The sequence below is a fragment of the Castor canadensis genome, chromosome 17, assembly GCF_047511655.1.
Source record: "Castor canadensis chromosome 17, mCasCan1.hap1v2, whole genome shotgun sequence".
NCBI classification, from domain to species: domain Eukaryota; kingdom Metazoa; phylum Chordata; class Mammalia; order Rodentia; family Castoridae; genus Castor; species Castor canadensis.
Window position 1 is genome coordinate 4,751,170 of NC_133402.1, and position 24,242 is coordinate 4,775,411.

The 24,242-nt window shown below is 45.3% G+C and overlaps 1 protein-coding gene across 14 annotated transcripts in view; it reads left to right on the plus strand.

Moving 5' to 3' along the window:
- The window catches only part of Rbfox1 (RNA binding fox-1 homolog 1), a 1,956,039-nt gene that overhangs the window by 404,112 nt on the left and 1,527,685 nt on the right, over positions 1–24,242 (plus strand). For all 14 annotated transcript variants that reach the window (XM_074060407.1, XM_074060396.1, XM_074060397.1 and 11 more), the window contains exon 3: positions 14,254–14,286. In XM_074060407.1, coding sequence (XP_073916508.1) covers positions 14,254–14,286 — 33 coding nt within the window. The remainder of the gene's footprint in view (positions 1–14,253; positions 14,287–24,242) is intronic.

Genomic DNA, 24,242 nt, shown 5'->3' on the forward strand with positions numbered 1-24,242 from the left:
AATTTCTAAAAGAGAATAGGAGCAAAACTCAGAACATGCTAGGGCTCTGACCTGGGACATGGCCAGCCCTGCCCCTCTCATTCTTCAGTTTGAGAAGTGGATCTCATGAGAGCCTGATCCAAACCCAGATGGACCACCTAATCTAGGCAATTCATTGCCTGGCTGTGTCTCAGGGTACAGAGCATACCTTGGTGACTTCTCTGATGGGAATGTGGCTTTTCCTGGGCTGGAGCAACTAGGGCCCCTCCTTGGGGTGAATGAGCCCCTCAGAAAAGGGCATCCAAAAGCAGCTGAGTTTGGTCTAGCTCAACAGAGTTCAGCGTTCAGATCACAGGGACAGGGAGCAGAGACACAGAACACTGTTTTAGTAAGTCTTAATTTATCTTAAATTCATTTTGAGTTGATTTTTTAAATATGGTGTGAAATAAAGGTCCCACTTCACAATTTTTTTTTTTTTTTGCATGTGGGTATCCAGTTTTCCCAGTGCAGACTTTTCTTTTCCTCATTGTGCATTCTGGGCATGTTTGTTAAAGATCAGTGGACTGAAGATAGGTGTATTATTTTAGACATTCTGGTCTCTTCCATTAGTTTAAATATTTGTTTCTATGGCAGTACCACATTGGTTTGGTTACTCTACTTTCATAATATATTTTCAAGTCAGGAAGTGTATGGTACCCCCAGCTTTGTTCTTGCTAACAATTGCTTTAGCTACTTGGGACATTTTGTATTTCCATTTGAATGTTTGGATTTTTTTTCTGTCTCTGTAAAGAACATCCTTGAGATGTTGATAGTGATCACATTGAATTTGAAAATCTCTTTGAGCAATATAGACATTTAGTAATACTCATTTTCCCAGCCTATGAGCACAAGTGTCTTTTCATTTATGTATGTCTTCTTAAATTTCCTTCATCAGTGTTTTATCATTTTCAGGGTATAAGTCTTTAACTTCTTTGGTGAAGTTTGTTTCTCAGTATTTCATCCTTTCTGTTGTTATTGCAAAAGGAATTGCTTTCTTAATTTCCTTTGTGCATAGTTCATTGTTTATGTATAGAAATGCAACTGACTATTCGTGTTGATTCTGTGTCTTGCAACTGCACTGAATTTATTAGCTCTCACAATTTTTATGCAGTTTGGGGGCTCTTTATATATATGTTCCTATCATCTGCAAGCAGAGATTCCTTCCTTCCTTCCTTCCTTCCTTCCTTCCTTCCTTCTTTCCTTTCTCTCTCCCTCGCTCCCTCCCTGCCTCCCTCCCTCCCTCCTTCCCTCCCCTTCCTTCCTTCCTTCTTTCCTCCCTTACTTCTTTCCTCCCTCCTTCCTTCCTTTCATTGTTTCTTTTTCTTGTCTAATTGCTTTGGATAAGATTTCCATATATGCTTTCAATCCCCCTCCTCACATTGGTTATGCTGTTAATTATGGGCTTTTAATGTGTGGCTTTTATTGTATTAGGTTCCTTCTATTCCTTGAGAGTTGCAAGTGGATTTTTTTGGTTGTTGCTTGCTGTTTATTTTTTCGTGGGACTGGAGTTTGAACCCAAAGCTTCACACTTGCGAAGCAAGTGCTCTACCACTTGAGCCACATGTCCATTCCATTTTGCTCTGGTAATTTTAGAGATGAGGATCTCAGGAACTATTTGCCCTGGCTGGCCTAAAACCACGATCCTCCCAATCTCAGCCTCCTAAGTAGTTAGGATTATAGGAGTGAGCCACTGGCACCTGCCTCAGAGTGAAGGGTTTCCATCATGGATGGTTGTTGAACTGTGCTGAATTCTTTTTCTGCAATGATTAAGATGATCCTGTGTGGAGTTTTTTTTTTTTTTTCATTTTGTTCACGTGGTATATCACATAGATTGATTTGCATATGTTGAACCATCCTTGTATCCCTGGGATAAATCCCACTCTGCCAGGTTGTATGATCTTTTGGGTGTGCTGTTGAATTCAGTTTCTTAGTAGTTTGAAGAAGACTTTTGGTATTTATGTTCATTAGGGATACAGGCCTTCAGTTTTCTTGTGGTATCTTTGTATGGCTTTGGTATCAGGTTGGTGATGCTAGCCTTATAAGGCAGGTTTGGAAGAAGTGTCCCATTCTCCATTTTGGAAGAATTTAAGAAAGAAGCACTAGCAGTGGTCAGCACTGTACATGGAATGGAGCTGAGTAGATACACAAAGCATTCTCCACCCAACAGCAGCACTGCACGCGCTCTTCTCAAGCATGCGCAGACGTGTGGGATCCGTCACATGCCAGGTCACAAGACAAGTCCTAACACATTCACCAAGATCACAGTCATTCCACTGTCCTATCTAACCAGAGTGGAATAAAACTAGACATATCTAACAGCAGGAAATCAAAAGGAAATTTAAAAAGTAAGACAAATGAAAATGAAAACACAACACACCAAAAGGAGTAAGCTACAGCAGATGCTGTACTAAGAAGGAAATACCAAATACCAATATTTAAAATGAAAACAGATCTTGACTCATCTAACTTTACATCTCAAGGAGTTAGAAAGGAAGAAATTAATCCAAAGTTAGCAGAAGGAGGGAAATCAGAAAGACTGGAGTAGAAGTAAAACAGAGGTAGAAGAACAGCAGGAAAAAACCCCAACAAAACAAAAAGCTGATTTGGAGGAAAAAATAAACAAATTTTAGCTAGAGTAAGAAAAACCAAGAGAAGATTCAAAGAAAATCTGAAATGGAGGAGGAGACGTTACAACAGATGCCTCAGAAATAAGAGTCATGAAGGGCTATTCTCAGCAATACTATGCCAGCAATTTGGGTAACATGGGAAAAAATGGATAAATTCCTAGAAACATGCAGTCTACCATAACTGAAGAATCAGGAAACTGGAACAGACCAACAACAACCTCCCCACAAAGAAAAGCCCAGGACCAGATGGCTTTGTGAGTGAATTTTATCAAATGTTCAAAGAATTGATATCAAAATCTGGCTTTGGAGCAGACTAGCTGTGTTACCTAGCACACTGATAATTCTGCCCTTAATCTCTATGTCCTTAAGATAGAGGTACGGATGGTGTGGCATTTGCCATGGTCACAGCATTTGACAGCTTCTACATCATTTGGGGCCAGATATTTTTTCCTGGGAATCTCTCCTGTGCACTGCTGGATGCTTGGTAGCCTTCTTAATATCAACTCATTAGTTGGCTGTAATAAGCCTCCACACCCTGCTGTGATAACCAAAAATGTCTGCAGACATTGCCAAAGGCCCCCAGGAATGGGGGAGGAGCTACCCTGGTTGAAAACCACTGAGTTTCTACTTGCAAAGCCCTTGCGATAGGTCCTGGCAGGTGACAAACCTCCGAGTAGTTCTGCTGGCATTAAGAATCAGTGGATCTGAAAGCATGTGGTACATACCTTGATCCCTTACTGGCAAGGCAGACAGAAGAATTGTGGCATGAGGCCAGCCCAGGGGAAAGCGTGAGACCCTATCAAAACCAAATAAAGCAAAAAAGGCTGGTGGAGTGGCTCTAGTGGTAGAGCACCTGCCCAGCAAGCAGGAGGCCCTGAGTTCAAACCCCATACCACCATAAAAAAAACAAACAAACAAACAAAAAACAAAAAGCAGTAGGTGTGTCCCATCAAAGTCTCAATGAGGAGAAGGGCACTCCTGTGCACCTCCTCACTGGACTATTTAACAGGGGGCGGGGCGGGGGAAGGGCTTTTTGGAAAGGCAGCTGAGATGCTTGGGGAAAAGGGTTGCATGCTAGCCAGTCAAGAAGGACAAGTGTCCCTGTACTCAGCATGTGCCTTATAATGGTGCCCTGTGTCTGTGTCCCCAACATCAAACATTGTGGTCCAGGTGTTTTCTCCAGCCTCTGCACCTTTCCCCCTGTCCAGGGTTCTGTCCTGTAACTCTCCATGGGCACAGGCATTCCCAAGAAGAAATGCAGCAGTTAGTCGAGGCTTTTAACCTAGGGGACAGTGGCTCTCTTTGCAGGATTCCAGGTGCTGGAGCCATGAGAAAGACGATCCTGAGGACCTCTGGGGGTGTTTCTGTGGCAATTCAGATTTCACCACCACCACGAGGGCTTTGCACAGGGAAGACTGTCACAGCGAGGACACCACCTCCTGCTTCCCTCCGCCTGTGGCTGATGGTGAGGAGGAAAGGGAGGAGAATTCAGAGCTGCCCCCAGCTCACATCCCCACCTGGGCTCTGAAGCCATAACAGCTTGGGGGCTCTTAATTTCCATAGCACTGACAAAATGGTGATAAAAACACCTCCGTGGCAGGCTCTAAAAACCAGGATCTTAAATAAAGCCCACAGCACAGAGCCTGACATGTGAAATGCACAAAACCCACGCTAGGTCTCTGTGCTGTTTGAAGTCACACAGTTGATCCTTGCTCGGGGGTCACCAGTCCCCAGGGTGTGGACAGCATGAGAACAGGGAGTAGAATGTTTGAAAAGACATTCTAGGTAATTGTCTACATAATTGCACGCTACTTGTTTGTTTACTACCAAAGAAAACTTGGAAAACACAGAAAAGAGAAAGAAGCAGATAAATATACATCTTCCTTTCAAAGAAACTGTTTGTTATTTTGTACCTCCTTCCCGCATTTCTTTGATTCGGGTTTTGGCGTAATTGAGACTGTGTAACATATGTCATTTTTATTGTTTTCCAAGGCGAAGTGCTTCTGCGTGTTACGGCAAACTTTGTTGACTTTATTATATAATAAATAGTCTGTGTTGGGGATGAACCAACACACTGAACCAATCCCCCACAGTTGGACAGCTAGCTTATTTCCTGTTCACTTTTTTCCATTGCAAGAGAAAGTTATAAGACATCATTTTGTGCCACAAGCCTGCTGCAGTATTTGAAGCTTGTGAGAGACTCTCCTAGGATCAGAGGTACAGGCTCCAAGAGAAGGAGTGTTTTTAATTCAAGACCTTTATCCTATTCCCAGGCTGCTGAGCTAAATCTGAAAACAGAACCTTCATAAGAAGTTTTCTAAATCTTGTGTCTTAGCCTCAAAAATTAGCCAGAGGTCCTTGGAAGGAAGGACAGTGGTGACCTTTCCCCAAGGTTGTAGGAGAAAGCTCAAGGAAGCCCTAACATGGCCTCCCATGCCAATCCAATCACTTCTTTCTTCACAATTAAGGTGCAGATAATGTTTGTAATCTCCCCGTGTTTGCAGTGTGTGTCACTGTGACTGATGGGCTTGTCACAGCAACCCAGGGCTGCAACTCCTTTACCCTTCCTTAAACACCTTCCTTCAAGGGCGAGGATTCATCAGACTCTCCCTGCTCGGTCCCCACCTCCCCTGTGATTTTGTTTTTCCTCTCCTTGCCCCTTGCTTCTTCCAGAATCTTCTTTGGGATAGACCCAAAGCAGTTGTTCAGCACAGAAATAAACTATTCTTAGGTTGCAAACTGCCAGAATTTTGAAGCAAGTGCAAGTAAAATATTTCATTTCTGACATGTGAGAGTTATTGAGAAGAATTTGAAGAGGCATGCATTCATCGGGCACGTCTGGGGCCCATAGAATTTGGTAGGGGTGGGGCTAGGGATGGGAGATGAGTTTCATCCACGAATGGGCTCTTTCCTTTTTTACACTTATAAAATCTGGGCTAACTTCTGGTGGTGCAGCAGCAAATCCAAGTCTCAGGCAAAAATGGAGGAGAAGGGTGAGGGGAGAGAGGAAGCTGCCTGTTTTCAGAACTCTTTTAGGGTGGTCTCTTTGTAGGGTGGTCTCTTTATAGGGTGCTCCTTTGAATGCAATAGGGTTCATAATCTGGGTACTAGTGAGTGTTGCTATCATGGCGCCAACCTAATCAAAACCACAGCCAGCCACTCTCATCTTCAACTCTAGCCCAGACATGGACTCTTCCAAAAAACTGTGGACATAGGGTTTGCATCCATTTCCAAATGAGGAAACTGAGGATCAGAGAGGTGAGTTATCTTCTCTAAGGCTTGCACAGTACGCAGAGTAAGGCTTTATAGAGCTCTGGAATTTTGAATTTGACAACAACCCATGCATGTTTCAGCGGCTGGAGATCGAGCTGAGTGCTCTGCAAACCACCAATGACAATAAATAAAGGGAATGGCCTGTGGCAGGGCACAAAGAAAAAAAGAGACCCTCCTGGCCCACTGAAAGGGAAGACAAAACTTGCTGCTTTCCACACACCAGGAACTGCACCAAACCCTTTTGAACATATCATTTTCCTTCATTCTTATGACAATCTTGTAAAATACTGTAGTCTCCATTTTCCAAGTCTAAAATGATAGGCTTGGTGAGGCGAAGTAACTTTCATGTGGTCAACAATTGTTGTGTAACAAAATGCTCCTAACCCTGGTCACCATGGACCACACACAGGATTTTGTAGGTCAGGAGTCTAGGTAGGGCTTGCTGGGTGCAGATTGATGAAGGTGTCTTGGTGGCAGTCAGCTGGCAAGTGGGTCCTGGAGGGTCCAAGATGGCTGGGACATTGGTGAGGAAGGCTGTAAATTTGGCATCAGCTGGGACTGGTTCTGAAGCACCCAGATGTGGCCTTTGCATTATTGCTTTTTCTGGATGGCTACTCAGACTTGTGACATTCATGCTCAGGGTGGGGGTGGCAAGAGTGTGTCCTAAGAGACAGTCATGGGTATGGTCAGTCATTCAGGTAGCACAACTATAATCTGTTGTTCGAGGTCATTGCGGAGCCTGGCCAGAGCTGGGCACCTGGGTCACAGTGCTCAATGGAGAAGCAACAAAGAACTTGTGGTCACTATTGGTTCACTGCTTTTGGTCAAGGTGACATACCTAGAAAGTGAGGGAGCATGTTCTGAACCTGGACCTGACTCCAGGACCACATGTAGTGTCCCTTGTCCATGTAATCAGGCCACTGCACGTGGAAACTGGGCTGCAGATGGATGCTGGAGAAGCTGCCGTCCACTGTTCGAGTCAACACTGAGGTCAATATGATCGAGGTTCATTAACTGCGTGCATGAAAAGAGCAAACTGTAAACCCAGCCGCTCAGGAGGCAGAGGCAGGAGGATCAGGGTTTGAGGCCAGCCAAGGCAAAAATTTAGTAAGACCCTATCTAAAAAAACCAAGTCAGATACATACACATCCATAATCCCAGCCACTTGGAAAGAAGTGAAAGGATAGGATGAAGGTTCAACCCCAGGCAAAAATGAAAGATCCTAACTGAAAAGCAGACTAAAGCAAAAAGGGCTGGGGTATGGTTCAAGTACCTATCAGGCATGAGGCCCTGGATTCAAACTCCAGTGAGAGAGAGAGAGAGAGAGAGAGAGAGAGAGAGAGAGAGAGAGAGAGAAAGAAGAGAAGAGAAGAGAAGAGAAGAGAAGAGAAGAGAAGAGAAGAGAAGAGAAGAGAAGAGAAGAGAAGAGAAGAGAAGAGGAGGGGAGCAGAAGGGAGGGGAGGGGAGGGGAGAGAAGTGTTATTCTCACCTACCACAGAAAGGTGGTAGGTAGAAAGAGAGGGAGGGAGGGAGAGAGGAAGGAAAAAGGAAAGGAAAAGAAGGAAGGAAAGAAGGAAGAAAGTGTCACAATGAAGCCATTAAAATTTAAATAAAATTTGCAGCAGGGAGGTTGGAGGAGCATAACAGAGGATGAATGTGAGCACAGTAGTATATATACATATACATGGAAATATCACAACAAAACCCTTTATACCATTAATAAATGCTTATTAAAAAGAGATAGCACTGATCCTGCAGTCCTCCTGTGGGAAAGGCTTCCTGACACTGAGTACACAGAGATGCAAACTGTTGCATAGGGCGGTGCCTCCCCAAAGCCAGCTTTGAGTGGTGGACTGTTTACCTTACTCCCCAACTCGAATCTTTTCCTGCTTCACCACTCTTTGGTAGTAGTGTTCCAAATGGTCATGTTTACACCAGTGACAGCCACCAGACATTCAGACAGTGCAAGCAAAGAGCTGGCACTTGGTCCCTTTGCCACACGTGACTGTGTTGAGAAGATGGGGAGAAGGGCATTTCCCATTATCTCAGAATGGATCAATCGGACCCAACCCTGAAGACAAAGATGTGCTAGGTACCTCTTACTCTTGAAAGAGGGTCCCTAGAAAGGGGTTCCCTAAGAGGGGATCCATCAGGATATGTGGAAGAGCAGAGAGGATTCTGGGAGAGAAAGAATGATGAGTCCTGAGCCAGCATCAGCCTCAGGTGGATCTGGGAAGCCAAGCAGAGGCGTTGTCTCCTCTTGCAGCTTCTTTGACCATTGTTCTCCCCAGCTTGTTTGAACACGAAGGAGAATAAACAGCAGCGAGGAGAAGAAGGGGCGGTTGCACCCTCTGCTTTGCTCTTGCTCCTCGTAGGCAGGTGAGTTTATGGGAGTTTCCCGAGGGCTGAAAGTTACTCTGACCCATATACCTGGTGCACCCAAGGGGGTCGACTGCAAAGTGAGGGACCTCAGCATTGAGAGCAGCCACCAGGAAGTTTGACGAGTGAAACAAGATTTACAATGGGAAATCATGCAGATGGATCTCGGACAAGACAACGGGTGGCTGGCACCACTTGCTGTGCTCACCAAACCATCTTCTCTTCCACACACATGCAGCTTGATTCCGTGTCCCCTGGCCATCGGGATAGCCATGTGACCAAGCCAGAATGTGAGAGGAAGCATGGTGTCTGGCACATCCTAGACTGGTCCATGAAAACTACCCACTGGGGGTCTCTCTGCTTGGTAGATTAGGGTGATGATGGCAGTGGGGACCTTGTAAACTGCATATCAAAGATGGCAGTCCCTTCCAGCCTGGATTCCTGTGTTGTCATGTGGAGGAGAGTCATGGTGCTTGTGTTCTCTCACCTGGGACTGTCATGTGAGTAAGAAATGAAGTCCGTTATCCAGAGCCATTGGCTCTGTCTGTTACCCTGACAAATACAGGAGCCCCCTCCTTGGCTCCCCCATACCCTCCACGAATGTGGAGTATTTGGGCCCCTTTTTTGCCAAGGGCATTGATGGTGTTTGAATGAGCCTGGCAATCAGAATTGATCATCAATGATTCATTTGTTGGATGCCCAAGTGGAGCAAGATGGATTTCTCCCAAGTCCATCTTCTTAGCTAAATGGCAGAAAACCAAAGGAGGAGGGGAGTGTGGAAGAAAAGACCATGAATTCTTTCTAGCTAATCCTGCAGGAGAAAGGCTGGCACCCATGGTCTAGGATGGAGGAGATGAGCCTTAAGCTGAGCCAGATGGCAGTGGGCTGAGAGTGGCTGGGCAGCTGTCTGGGTCCTTGTGAGATGTCCTCACAGCATCGCAAAGGGAAGCATGGTTCAGGGGTCATCAGTGGATGAGAAGAGCTCCATGTCTGTGCCGTTCATGCCCAACACTGATGTCAGATCATTGCAGAGGCTGGTTCTGCCAAAGGCACAGATAGCCTGGCAAAGATTACCTGGTAGACCACAGGGTGGGGGGAATTAGCATTTTCACTTGAATGACTATCAACAGAAGATGGCCTGTCTGTCATCACATGAGCAATGTTCCCATGGACCCTCACCTGGAATGTCTGCTTGAGTGACACAGTGACTCCACAGGTAAGGGATTTCCTGTTCGGCACAGTGGTGCATTTGTTGGTAGGGGGAGAGACCTGAAGACCCAGCAAGGCCCAGCTTGAGCAGGGCTGTGACCATTCCATCTGGCTGCCTGGCAAGCCATGTGCACAGCATTGCAGAGCCTTGGGGACCCTGATGTGAGTCCCAGAGGAAGGGAAGGGAAGACAGAGGACCCACATCAGCCAACAAGACTGGGGGATGATGTCTGGCTGGGGAACAGCAAACCATTGCCGTGCATCTGCAGTTCTGGATGGGAACATTGCAGAGCTAGACAGAGAGTGAACTTCATGTCACAGAGAGGTGGCATCAGCTCAAAGTGCCACCACTTACCAGAGAAGTAATTAAACCTCTTTGATCTTTACCTGGACCCATTTGCAGTGAACTCCCTCCAGTGAGCTAATAAATTCCTCTGGGTGCTGAAGCCTGTTCGTTTCTGTCCCGTGTGATCAGAAGACACCAGTCTACATAGCTCTGCACGAGTCATAGAGATGCATGGACACGTGCACATGTGCAGAAGGCCTGGGTGGGGCACCACCAGGATGGTATTTGGGCATCTCTGGCTCAGGTTCAGAGGGAGACCCAAGTGGCAGTGACCAAGCTGTGACTTTAGCAATGAACTCAGACCTGCAGCTGTGGAGCTGTGGGCATCTCCACTGTGTGGACAAAATGCCTGAAGACAACTTTAGCATCTGACCCAGGTTGTGCCCTTGCTGGTGTGTCCTTAGGGAAGGTGCTTTACACACCCTGCCTCAGTTTCCCCATCTGAAAAAGAGATGTGAGAGTTGGCTGCGGAGGTGGAGGCCAGAGTTGAAACGGGAGAAGGAACATCAAGTTCCTCGCGCAAGTGGGGAGGAAAAGCCTTCATGTTGGGATTTCAAACATGCAGAGAGAAACTGAAGGAGAGGAAGGGAGATGATCAAAGGACTCAGGATGCCAGGATGGTGCTTTAAAGCGGGTCCTGCTGAGAGTTTCCTGCGTCCGTTCTGCGCCCTGTGCTGGTCTGCAGAATGGCCCACCTCAAACAGCGCTCTAATCATATCAGCCCCCCACGGCCACCACTCTGATGGTGGCTGCGTGGACAGGATCAAAGCCAAGCACAGCAGCCTGGCGTCCCAGCCCTAAAAGAGCCCTCACTCGTCCTGCTGGCCTGCGCCATCCTTTCTAGCTTGCCCCATGTCTATGGGGGTCTGTAAGTGCACACTCCTGAGTGCGTCAGAAGTGAGTACCTGACTCTAGCATAAGAATGACTGTAAGGTCCATTCTGAATGGAGCAAAGCAAGGGTTCCAGCTGCCCAGCAGGTCCTCAGTACATTTGACTATTCGCTTCTCAAATAGTTAACCAATAGGTGGAATCATGAATCATAAATGAAATATGGTTCCTCTCCACTTGGCCACAAGTCCCCCTACTCCCTGTTGCCTTACCGTGCATCTTACTTTCTGTACTGTGCTACTCTATAGGAACAGGTGACAGAGTTCTTTTTAGTTCCCCCAGCAATAAGTTTTTAAAAAATGGCCAAGATTCCTATGTGGTGTCTTATTAACATTTAGGTAGTATAAAACTTCCTTTTAAATTTGCTTAATTTTATAAAAGTGTATACCCTTTATGTAAAAATTTCAAGCAGTTCAGGTAAAGAGAAAGTTCCCCTTAATTTCATATATATATATGCATACATACTTTAGTTACTTTTTTGACAGTTGGTACCATCTTTTTTTTTGTGGTGGTGGTACTGGGGTTTGAACTCAGGACCTTATGCTTGCTAGGCAGGTGCTCTGCAACTTGAGCCACTCCACCAGCCCTGTTTTGTGTAGAGTTTTTTGGAGATAGGATCTTGCAAGCTGTTTGCCGAGCTGGCTTCGACCCACGGTCCTCCTGATCTCCGCCTCCTGAGTAGCTAGGATTCTGGGCATGAGCCGCTGGTGCTTGCCTAGTTTTGGTGCCTTCTTCTGTGTAAGTCTGCCTCTTTTCCTGTTCATTAACACCATGGGCTGTAGAGCTCTAATGTCAGGATTAGGATTTGCCCATGCTGCATGATAGTTCATAGTGTGCCTGCAGTGTAATTCACTGGGCTTGAAGAGCCCCGCACTGGAACTCGGGCAGTCACGCATGGACTACTTACGTGTTTTGTTTGGCTAGACCCATGTTTTGTCTGTTAAATGTTGAATGCAAATGCTTCTAGGTACGGAAGGTAATCTCCAGTTCCCCTGTCAGCGCCTCCTCCTCCTTGTCTTCGCCCCAGAGGTAGGTGAGTCTCCAAACCCTGTATTTTAGTTTTGTAAAAAAATGTGTTACTATCATGAATAATGCTGCAATGATAGGTGATTTATCATCTTTCTATTTGATCTATCGATCATCTATCTAAAATCATCTATCTAAGATCATCTATCTAAAATCATCTATCAATCATCTATTTTCTATCAATCACCTATCTATCTTCTATCTATCTATCATCTGTTTATCAATCACCTGTCTGTCTACCATCTATCTATCTGACGTATACATATATGTAGTGTATGTATATGTCTCTCTGCTGCTGTATTTATGCCAGGGGTAAGAAGTGGGATTACCTGAAGGGGCTGGATAAAAGGGACTTTATTGCACAAGATACAGAAAGTTAGGAGGCAAATGGAGAGCAGGAAGTAGAGGAAGCAAAGAGGTCAGCTGAGGACTGTGCTCCCACGTGCTATGGGAGGCAGAGAGATTACTGTTCTGTCTAAAACTTGCAGCTGTTCAGTGTTGTATTTATCCTCACACACTTCTGCTAAGTTTTAGCAGGGAAATGCTCGATCTCTCTCTCTGAACACACACACACACACACACACACACACACACACGTGAGGTTATGTTGCCAGGTTATCTTCTTGTACTTTAAGCATGGGACTGATGGTTACAATTCTAGGGCCAGTTCTGAAAGGAATTCAGAAGAGGGAGGAGAGGGACAGCTTTGGCCTCTGACAGCTGTCACACCTTGCAGCATTTCTGCAGGGCTGGCCCCCGGATCACAGCCTGTCCAGCCTTTGGCCACAGTGGATGGACTCTCTCAGCTGAGATCAGTGTGAAGGCTGGCCTCTGCCTCCAGTTTAGGAGGCTAATGATGTCTGAAAGCCACTCAGTGGGCAGTGAGCTCTGCCTGCCCCTCCTCCCCCCAATCTGGGGCTGCTGTCTCAGAGGGGTGCTGGTCTGCTGTCTTGGGGTGATGGTGCTGTGTGGAGCCAGCCTGAGTCTCAGTGGCTGGTCAGTTAACTCATGGAGCCATGTGTTCCTAAGCCCTTTGTTGGAGGCACAGCTGTGCCCTCTATGAGTCTGTGTCTTAGACAGCTTGACTGCTACAGCAAAATCCTATAGACTGGTGACTCAAGTGACAGGAAGTTGTTGCTCACAGTTCTGGAGGCTGGAAATTCAAGATCAAGGTGCTGGCAGGGGTGGAGGCCTCTCCACTTGGGTTGTATATGACTGCCTTGTCCTTGTGCCCTCACATGGCATTTCCTTGGGGTGTCAGTGTGACCATGGGAAGAGGACACAAGTCCTGTAAGTGCCTCTTACTGTATGGCACCAACCTCATCACGAGAACCCCACATCTGAATGTCATGAGTTTTCAAAGGCCCCATCTCCAAACTCCATCAGTGGGCATTGTGGCTCGGGGTGAACTGAGAGGGTACAATTCAGTGCAGTGCAATCCTCTTTTCTCCTACCAAGTACTAACCAAGCCCGACCCCACTTAGCTTCTGAGATCAGACGAGATTGGGTGTGTTCAGAGTGGTATGGCTGTAGACAAGCAATCCTATTTTCTGATGGGAACATGTGACTGAGGTTGGCCAACTCACCCTCTGGGGTCCAGGGAAGGTGTGGACAGAAAGCTCCCCAACAGTTATCAGAAAAGAGTCTTCTGTGCCCCCGCCAGCAGATCCTCCCAGGAACAACGCTAGGTGGTGTCTACGTTAATCCCTGCTAGACAATGGGCTCCAGGGCAGGAGCCTAAAATCCCTCTGCCTTTACCTTGCGACTAAATCTAATTGCTTCTACTTAATAACTTCCAGAGTTTGGAAAAGTTACGTAACTTTTGTAAGCACTCATGGTCTCAGCCATGAAGAGAGGATAAGGAAAAGAGCTCCCAGAATTAAAATTGATGAAAAATGGAAAAACAAAAAAATCAGTGAAGGGCTGGCACAGAGCCTGGTGCAGCTCTCTCTTTCACAATATTTTGAGGCATTTTGCAAACGTAAGCCTGCAGTTGTAGTTGTTGCGTCTTGTCACGCTGACTTGAAACTTTGAAAAACTCAACAATACCTTCGATGCCTTTGCCTCTCATCTAGTCATCACTGCACGGGCTTTGCACATGGCCCTCCCTCTTCTTATTCATGGCAAGATTGGTAAAATGTGTTGAAATATTAATTATCCTCTTCACCTCATAAGCAGGACCGAAAAACAAATCTTGACGCTGTGTTTGGTGGAAGAAAAAGTACCTGAGAGAGAGAGAGAGAGAGAGAGAGAGAGAGAGAGAGAGAGAGAGAGTGTGTGTGTGTGTGTGTGAGAGAGAGAGAGGAGAGAGAGAGAGAGACAGAGACAGAGAGAGACAGAGAGAGAGGAAAGAGAGTTATCTCCTTTATCTCCTTGTCCCCTCGGGTCGTAACAAATTATTGGTGTTTGTTCCTTTAAACAGACAGTTAATTCAATTACCTTCCTGTTGAATCAATACTAATGTCTTTTTTGTCTTTAACTTGTAGGTTTTGCCAAGTCCGGCTACAGACCAAGCTGAGGTAGGAAGCAAGGTTTTGCTGTCTCTTTGGGAGACATTTTGAAGCAGTTTTCTTGTGTGCTGGAGTGAGTGGGTATGGAAGCTGTGATCCTTCTGGGGGATCTGGGGTTGTCGGATGGGTGGTCTCTGGCTTGGGGCCGGCCAGGTCGCCCAGCTGTTCTTTGTGAAGCCAGGTAGAGATGGTTGGTGATTTCAAAGTCGGGCTGGAGCTCCTGCTTGCATCTGAAGCTTTCTTTTCCCTTCCGTGCTCAGCCTCTGAAGCTTGAAGGAATTTGTTGCTGATGCTGACTGCATAAGACAGAATAAAAACAAGTTGGTTGGAGGTCACCAGCAAGGCCCACCTTCTAGAAATGTCCATGATGTGACATAATGGTCATCTCCAAAATACATCTGGTGAAAGAGAGCCACTCCCTCTCCTGTTCTCACTGCGTGGACGGAGCAAAAATTGGGGCGCATATCTTGGGAGCCCAGGGAGTGTCATTCTAACTGCTGGGGGTATGATTTACCCCCTTTGCTCCATCAGGTGGCTGTAGGAGGGTGGAGTGGAAGCTAGTGTGGGAGGCAGGTTCTGGCAAGTTCTACAGATCACTGTCAAAGAGCCAGCACCTGGTCTGAACGTCTCCATCCCCAGAGGCAATACCTTGGTGTGTGAGTGTTTTCCGGAAGAGTGGTGCACTAGCCCTCTAACTTGCAACTTTGATGCCTGGGGAGGGGGTATTTGGGAAGCAGATGAGTGGGAGGGAAGGGTCAGGATGCAGAGATGGGGTGGATGTAGGAGCCACTGGTCTCAGTGCTTCCTGGCCATCGTGGGACCAGTACTTCAGTCAGTGATTTGCCTGTGCAAACTTATTCCTCATTTTCTATATGAGAATGACAATATGCATCATACGAGGTTGCTGAGAATGTTAACATGGCAAAGCAGTGACTGCAGGATCCTGTTTCCATGTCTTTCCTAAGCATCGGGTACCACGGGTATGGTGACGGAAATGTTTCATGTGTGTCACCTTATAGATTCCTCACAAGTCTTGTGATGTGTAGGGTGTCAGAACGCCCATTTTGCAGAGGAACAAGCTGAGGCTCAGAAAGGCTCATGAACTTTTCCTGATGGAGCAGGAATGCACAACATGTCTGGCAGGGCACAGAGTGCTGACTACTAACTTCTGTGCCATGTGAACCACCCAGGCTGTGGCCTGGTGCATGCTGGGTGTTCAGTAAAGATTGGCTTTGCTACTCATTAAGGGGTGAGTCTGCATTCCAGGTCACACATCTTGTCTTCCTGTGGCTAGCACCATGGACAGCCTCCTGTTTCTTAGGACTTTCCATTGTCTGTCCCTTCCCTAAGGCACACACATTGTCACATTTGTGCTATATTTGGAAATTTAAAGCAAACAACAAACAGTAAAGCCCCTTTGCACACATTTCCATTTCATAGTGATCATTTGCAAGAGAATATTCTGTATTGCCATTGTACAGAATCAAAGGTGGAGGTTTGGGAAATTGAAGTACTTCAGACACTAAGGAAATAATATTGAGTGACTCAACAATTCCACTCCTGTGTGACCCAGACAGCTAATGCTTATGTCCATGTGTGACTGTTCATAGGGATTTTCTTGATCATAGCTCCAAACTGGAAACAAGACAAATGACCATTAACCAGATAAAAATAAATAGTTATATATCAGTGCAATGAAATACAAGACAGCTGTCCCAAAGAATGACCTGTAGGTGTGTGCAGCAGCCTTATGGATTGTGGGAACACAAGGATGAGTGAAAAACATCAGGACGGAACAATGCAACGTGTGAAATCTCATTTGCACACACGTGCAAACAGATGTGTCACTCATCTCTGGTGAGTGAGGGGTTGATGGGATATGGAACAAGGGACCCTGCTGGCTGATGGGAACACTGCATGCTTTCATATGGACATGGATATACAGATGACTATCATATGTGAAATGTATGGAGCTCTACATTGAAGACGTGTGTATGCTATAGTATGCAATGTGTATAAATAGGAAACGTGAAATATGCTGGACAAGAAAGAAAAAGGAATAATGAGTAAGAAAGAGAGAGCAGAAGAGAGGGGAAGGAAGGAGCAAAGGAAGGGAGGAAAAGAGGAAGGAGCAAAGGAAGGAGGGAGGGAGGGAAGGAGGAAGGAAGAAGGGAAAACACAAAAAGTACAGACCAGGATAATATAAACAGAAAAAAGATCAGATGGTCATGTGGAGTAAGTGGAACAGAGGAAGCAGGAGGTGTAGGAATACACAGGGCATAGACAAAACTGCAGATCAAAAATCCAAGAATCCAAAGATCCATTCATGCATTCATTTCCTCACTTCTCTACCTTCCCATTCCCAGATAGAACAGGGCTTTTAAAATAAATCTTTTTCTCTCTCTTAACCATTGTTTCTAAGGCTAAGTTGTCATTGTTGCAGCCAGATCATATTTTCTGCACGGCACCAGGGAGGTAACCTTATTGATTGAATTTTTAATGGCGACTCCTCAAAGCAAGCACGCCATTATTTACTGCGCAATCCATATTCGTGGCATGTCCCTTTAGGTAAATAACAGAGGCTCGGGGAAGCACTTTCTGTGAGGTCCTTTTTCTTCTCAAATCTCCTTTTTTCCCCCTAAATACAGACAAACAGTTGTAATTTAAGCAGAACAAACCCCACCTGTGGAGGAGACCTGGTTACAGGGACACAAAAAGAATGACAAACCCACAAAATCAGTGAGAACGCATGGCCTTGCCAGACATGTCAATCCATGTCTGGATTGACAGCGAGTCTGTGAATAACGTTTGCTAAATCTGGACTCCGAAAACACGACAGCGAGCTACGGGTGCCAATAATTTTTCATGGCATGTGCCACCCCTCCCTCACCACACACAGTTTGAATACCATGGCCCGCTCGCCACGGACAAACGCTGCAACTCTGCAGAGTGAAAGGGCTTTATCTCCCGACCAAATTCTGCCCAGCAATGTTTATGACAGCTGAAGAATTTATCTTCAATTCCCTCTGCTAGCCACAAAGCACACAGCCTTTTGTCCCCAAGCAGCCTGTGAGAACCTAACTAAGATGTCACATACATAATATAACAGATAAACGGCCCAATTTCTGTGTGCACACGATGAATGGAACGGGGGCTCGGCACACACGTATTTGCACATTAATTGCTCCTGCATGACTCATCTTGTTCCTAAGTTGCGGTTGTGAGTCTCATGAATTCCCACTCTTTCAGAATCATTAAGCCTGTTTTATCGCACAAATGCATACGCCTTTCCCCCTGTTTATCGTCACGCAGCTTGCCCTGCCGGAGAGACCGAGTTACCTGAGCACAGCCACCAGGTTGCAAATGCCTACGTCTGAGCTCTGTCTGCCACCAACTGCCCACTGACACAAAGATCTGAGACCCAGCAACACGTCCTGCTGTGCTGACAGCCAAACAAAAGAAGTTTCTGGTCAGGACATTTGAAAAAAAAATCATTTCTTTTCATTGACCAGTTGAATTTTTTGCCTCACCTTAATGATTTCCTGTTGATAGTTTAAAGGCAATACAAACCCGGTAGAGGGCCTGGATTTTGATAAACTGGACTTCCTTCTGTATTGTGGCAGGGCAAATCAAATGGAGATTGCTCCACTTCTAACACTTTTGTTATCCGAATAATTGCAGTGGCAAAGATGTCTTGGGGACACATGAGTGGAACTTCCCTCCATCTTGACTTTCTTTTTTCCTTCCAGAAAAAAAGTTTATCCCAGGTCGGGGGATCATTTCTTTTCCCTGTCTCAAGCTTATTTCTCAGGAAAGTGAACCAGGGGCTGGGAGCCCATGAGAAGTGCTCTGTCCCTTTGGAAAGATCTCAGAGTGTTTGAGAGGTGGCTGAGGTTCTTTTGCTGAGAGCAGACGACCAGTCAGGGCCTCCTGTGTCATTTGAGAAGCTAGTGCATCGAACAAGGGACAGGTCACCTTGAAAAGAGCTTTGGTGTCATAGAACAGATACGAGTCATGTGTCCCTTAGCTGACAAATTATGTGACATAAGGCAAGCCACTTAACTGTGATGTGAGTCCTTTATTTGTAAAGTGGGGACAGTGAAATACCCTCTATGTTGCTGTGACTTCATATGAGGTGACCAACATCCAATGCCTAAGACAGAGGCTGACACTAAGTAGAAGACCAAAGTTATTTTTTGACTTCTACACACAACCCCTTCCTTTTAGACTTTGTTGAAAGTAGAGCAAAAAAAATAACTGAATTGTGGACTGTTTTGGGACTCAGGACTTGGAAAACATGTGATGACTTTGCACCATGTCTGCTCCTGACCTGACCAGACTTTGCGTAATTCATATCGGAGTTCACAACCCTCTTCTCTCCACCCAAGGACACCATCTGCCGGAAGGCTAGTGTGACTTTGCAATTTCTTCACCTTGTGTTATTTTGCCAAATCACACATCAGTAGTGTTCACTTTCATAAAGTTAGTGCAAAATAGTATTTAAAGAGTCCTGAAAACTGACCTGGTCTTAATTCAAGGGCCCAGAATTCTTTGGAGATAGGGTTGATGTTTTTCATTCGATGGACCATGAAGTGATAATTTATTATATTCCAGGCACAGTGAACAGTCACCCTCATTGCCATTCCCATTGGGGGATGAAACTCTGGCAAATTACTCATTCTTCATATGTCTCCTTTGTCCCCTCCATGCATAAGGATAGAGAATGAAACTTACAGGAGCTTTTTGGGAAGGTAAAAGAGATGTTGGAACACCCAGAAGGCAGTTAATTATACCACCAGTACACTCAGCCCCGAATACATGCTGGGCATTTTATTAGCACTATACTAATTGCACAAGGCGAGAGGGTCTCATTGTGACATTTCTGTACATGCATAAAGTGTACTTTGGCCATGTTCACCTCTCTGTGACTCTTTCTCATTTCCCTTCTCCCTCCCCCTTTCTTTTACTATTCCACCTCCCTAGTCAGCCCCACTTTATTCTATGGCCTTTATTTTTGCTTTTGTTTTTTCCCCTAGCTTCCACAGATGATAAAAAATGTGTGATACTTGACTTTGTAGGATTGGCTTATTTCACTTAGCATGATAATCTTCAGTTCCATCCATTTTCTGGCAAACAGCATAATTTCATTCTTCTTGATGTCTGAATAATATTCCATTGTGTTTATATACCACATTTTTTAAATTAACCACTCATCTGCTGATGGGCACCTAGGCTGACTCCATCATTTGGCTGTTGTGAATAGTGCCAAGATAAACGAGGATGTGCAGGGTTTTCTGTAGCAAGATGACTGTAGTCATCACCTTTGTTGGTTTGTTCATAGCTCACTCTAAGCTGTACAAAAAAGAGAAGTGTCAGCTGGAGCCAACTTAGATCCTCTGAGATTCCCAGAAGCACTTTCTTCTGTGCACATTAATTAAGGGTCCCTGGAAAAGTGAGGAAAGTGAGAGCTGTGACATTTCTCTGTCTACTTCTTCTAATCAAAATGGACTTCCAGATGGAACTGGAAATCATCATGTTAAGTGAGGTAAGCCAGATTTAGAAGGAAGTTTTTTCTCACGTGGGTAATCTAGACTTAATATATGTATGTGTATATGCACACATTTCTATAACATAATTGTGGCTTCTGGGGGGATGAGGGGGTGACGGGAGAGGGAAAGAGAAATTTGGGGTGAGCAATACCAAAACGTATTGTGTCTACGTATGAAGGTGCCACAAGGCAACTCTGAAAGGTCTTGAAAAACAGTGGGGAGGGGAGACAGGGAGAGAGCAATGGAGGGGGGTAGCCTGATCAAAGGACAATATATGCACTTGTGAAATGCCACAGCAAACACTGTGGATGATGAATATGCACTAATTAAAAATTTTTACATATTCTTCTGTTACTATGAAGTTTTGAGGATAAGTTAGAAGGACCCTCCATTTGCGGTATGCAGTGGGGGTGGGGAGGTTCGTGAATAAAAGAAACAAGCAGGGATGCTCATTTTTAAATTAGCATCTGGGTGTATGACAGGTGCTTTGCAAGTACTTTCACATCCCTACTCATACTGAAGTTACTCTTGCAATGGCCCTTTGCCTTCTGAACCAGATACTATGTTTCTGATTTTACAGATTAGTATATTGTGGTGCAGTGTGCTAAATTAAATAAATCACAGAGTTAATTGGAGGGAGGTCAAGATCACACCCACGACGGTCAGGCACCAGTAGGGTGCCTAGGAAGTGAAATGCAGGGTCAGCACATTTCTCCAAGGCCGAGGCTGGACTCTGCAATCCTGAAGACACCCAACCTGTCTTCTTCCCAACTCTCTTCTCCCAAGGCCACCCTTATTGCAACTCCATCAGCCTTTCTGATTTCTCCGTTTTAAGATTTCCTGAGTGCTCTGTGATCACAAAACCCGTTCTCAGGCCATAAATTATTTCCTACAGTTTTGACACCATTTATTTCCATAGCATTATCTATTCCAAACTTCTGACTGTTTAAGATCAAAAGATGTGCTCCTGGGCTCATATCTCACTCCAGCTCCCAGTCTCTGTGTTCCAAATTAGACCAAGCAGTGGACGCTCCAGCCTGCCGTCGACTGTAATGCTGCATAATTCCAAGGATTTGGTGTGTTTTATCAAGGGCAAAGGGAGAGGTGGTGGGGCTTTCACAGAGGAGATCAGGAGAAGTAATGATTGAAGCGGAGCATGGGGGTGTTCAGAATCCATCCAGGAGGTGGGGATTTGAACTTGCTAGTTGTGGAAACCCCATGCCAAGAACAAAGATTCACAAAGAGTCAGAGAAGGGGGAGGCTGTGAACCCCCTAAAAGAATAATAAAAACACTGGCTCTATCCAAGTGGAAGGAAAAGGGGCTGTGACTGGTATCAAGCTGCGCTCAGGGGTTCTAGAACAGAACACAGGATATCCTTCTTTGCAGACAGACTTCGTGGGGGAACCTGTATTGCTCCACGGGTTTAAAGAGCATGCTTCACAGCCTATCTTTAGGTCTTGGTGGTTTAAAACTACTGCCACACCATTTTCTGCTCTTAGGGAGGCTGTGATGTAGTAAGGGATGCAGATGGTTGAACAGGTGTTTTTAGCTAGGTTCTAAAAGCGATGAGCCCAGAGGGTGGGGAGGGAACACCTAGCCAGAGCTGTTCAAGTCCCTGGGGAAGCCTGAGGAGGCTTCCTTTCTCCCCAGCTCACCCTCACAGCCTTGACTGAGGGCCAAAAGAGACAGTTGGGGGTCCAGGTACTCAGACACAACACGTCCTGCCATGGTTTCATAGCCTAGAAGCAGTTTTTATAATGAGCAGAGAGATCACTTTGGATTGACTGTGTATGTGGGTGGGGGATGGAGGAGAAGAGGAAAGTTGGAAGTTCAGCCGGGTGGGGGATGAAGGGCACTGAAGGTGACTCTGCATGATGGTGACAATAATGGTGATGACGACGATGGTGGCAGTGGTGGCAGCAAGCACAGCCAACATGTGTTGACTGTGCACGTGAGGCACCCCACTAAGCATTTTATATGAGTTACCTCTTTTATTTCTCCCCACAAACTTGGGAGGGTATTCATATAACCTTCATTTAATGGGTGATAAAACCAAGGCTCACAAGAGTTTATGGATTATAGGGCAAGACAGTATGGCTGAAGGCAAAGTTAGTATTTGATTCTATGCACTTTGCCTCTGAACCAGTTAAGATGGGAAAAGCAGGCTTGGAAGCCCCTGTGGGTTAAAGTCTGCCTCGCTCAGCACAAAACACTCATGACAAATGATGCTAACACCCTTTGAGAAACTTGGTGACTGTGCCTGATTCTCAGCACTAATGTAGCTTGACTTGGGGCTGACGTTCCTCTTATCTCACCAGAATGACAATTAGGGAATGAGGAAAAAAAAAGAGTTATTGCTATTCCAGTTCTCTCTATTGAGCTATGAATAAATGATGATAGCTGTGAAATAGTGTGGTGTGGAGATCATTTCTGGTAAATTAAAAAAAAAAAAGTAAAAACGAAAAGAAGTGGTAATCCATGCTACCACTTAAATAAGAAGAGTGAAACAAAATTCATAAACCCTTCTAATTCCTCCTGGCCTTGCCATTCTAATGTAATTAGTTTGCAAAAAATATTAATTAATACTCAAACATCTGACACATATTACATGTTGATTTGAAACATGTTAATTATGCCTTTTACTTTGTCCTGGGATTGTATTTGGCAGGTGCAGAGACAGGAACTCTGGTCCTGTAGCACTCTCTTTAAAGATGGCTTAAAGGCGCTATGGGAGCTCCAGGCAATGCTCAGAGCCTCTCGTGTCCTTGGACTGGAGAAGAAAGAAGGATGTGTGGAGACAGCACGGTGGTGGTTTCGGCTAACGGGGCTCTGACTGCATGTTGAGTGAGTGAAGGCTTAGGTGAACAGCAGATATTCAGAGGACAAATAGAGACTGGAGTGAATGACTGCTGGGACTCTCTTTGCAGTCCATTGGCCTTTGAGACTAGATTTCACCCAGACCCTGTAAACAGCGGGGTCTTCATGCCCTAGGGGAAAGTGCTGGACTCCAGGGCTGTCTTGTGGAAGACACCGTCATTTCATCATTAGGAGTGTTGTCTGCCTTTTTGTTTCCTACTTATCTAATGGGAGGAGAAACTGAGCTACACTGAGGTAACATGTTAGCCATGAAATGTCAACGGTATACCCAGCAGACATGAATTTTTCACGCATGTAGCACATCTGGTGAGAGTCTCCTGGGTAACTCTTTCCATGTAATGACCAAGCAACACAGAATGCCTCTGTCTGGTGGCTTCACTGTATCCACATGCACTTGTGCCATCCATACGGTGGAGGCAGGAAGAGAATGGGGACTCTCTCATGGGCTTCTCGTCTCAACACAGAACTGGTGCATAACCCATAGGTTAGCAGCTGGAATGTATCACCTAACCCTCCTATGACAGGGGGTCTGGAGAGGTGAGGGGCACAGGAAATAAATGTCTGACAACTGTGACAATGAAGGTGACATTCTTCTGTATCCTCATCTCTTGGGCTTCACCAAGCCCTACCCCTTGGATCCTTGCCAGGCATTCTGTTATATGCCTCACAAAATTTATCTCATCCTACTACCATTGTTTCTACTCAAAAGAAGAGGAAGTGAAGGTGCCAAGGGGTGGAATTAGTTGTTCATAGTGCACTGTTAGTAAGGGACACACCTGGGATCCAACACCAGATCTGGCTCTAGCATAGCCAAGGGTCTTTGCCACTCAAGACTCTTGTGATTTCCCTTTTGGAGCCTTCCAGGACGAAAGGGCAACACACAGCTCACTCCCAAAGACTCCAAGGCCAAGAATGTGTTAACTCTGCAAAGGATGAAATGGTAAGTGCCCCAAGTTTGGACAGAATCCATTACTTTCATCCACAAATCTATATTTGAATTTTATACTAATCCAGGGAGGATTGGAAGAGTGTTATTAGCTTTTCTCTATACATGCAATTCAGAAAACTCAGGAAGCTAAAAGATGTTCACAGAAAGCATTGATAATCCTCTGGACTCAGGATCTAGCCTCTGTGTGTGAATGGAACCAGAGTGTCCCCAACCTTTTCTGTTCTATGAGTCCTTTGGGCATCTGGGGAGAACAGAGAACTTCATGCGGGATAAAGTTTTTAAATACATAATATAAAATCCTGAGGATCTCAAGGGAAGCTATTGAAATTGAAATACATTAGCATGAGAATAAAAAATGTGATTCAGCCCAATCTTTTTCTTTATTGGTGCATTAAACAAGCAAAAGTAGTAATGACTGTAATTTGGAAATAGCAATAAGCATTATGCTGTTTTAAGATATCTCTGATAAGTCTAATTTAATGTGACTTTTTGAAAAAATCTGTGATTTCTGTTGGTAACCAAGTCACAGGTACTGATTTTGTTGCCCACATGTATAATTGAAGGAAATACTAGAGATACAGATTTTATT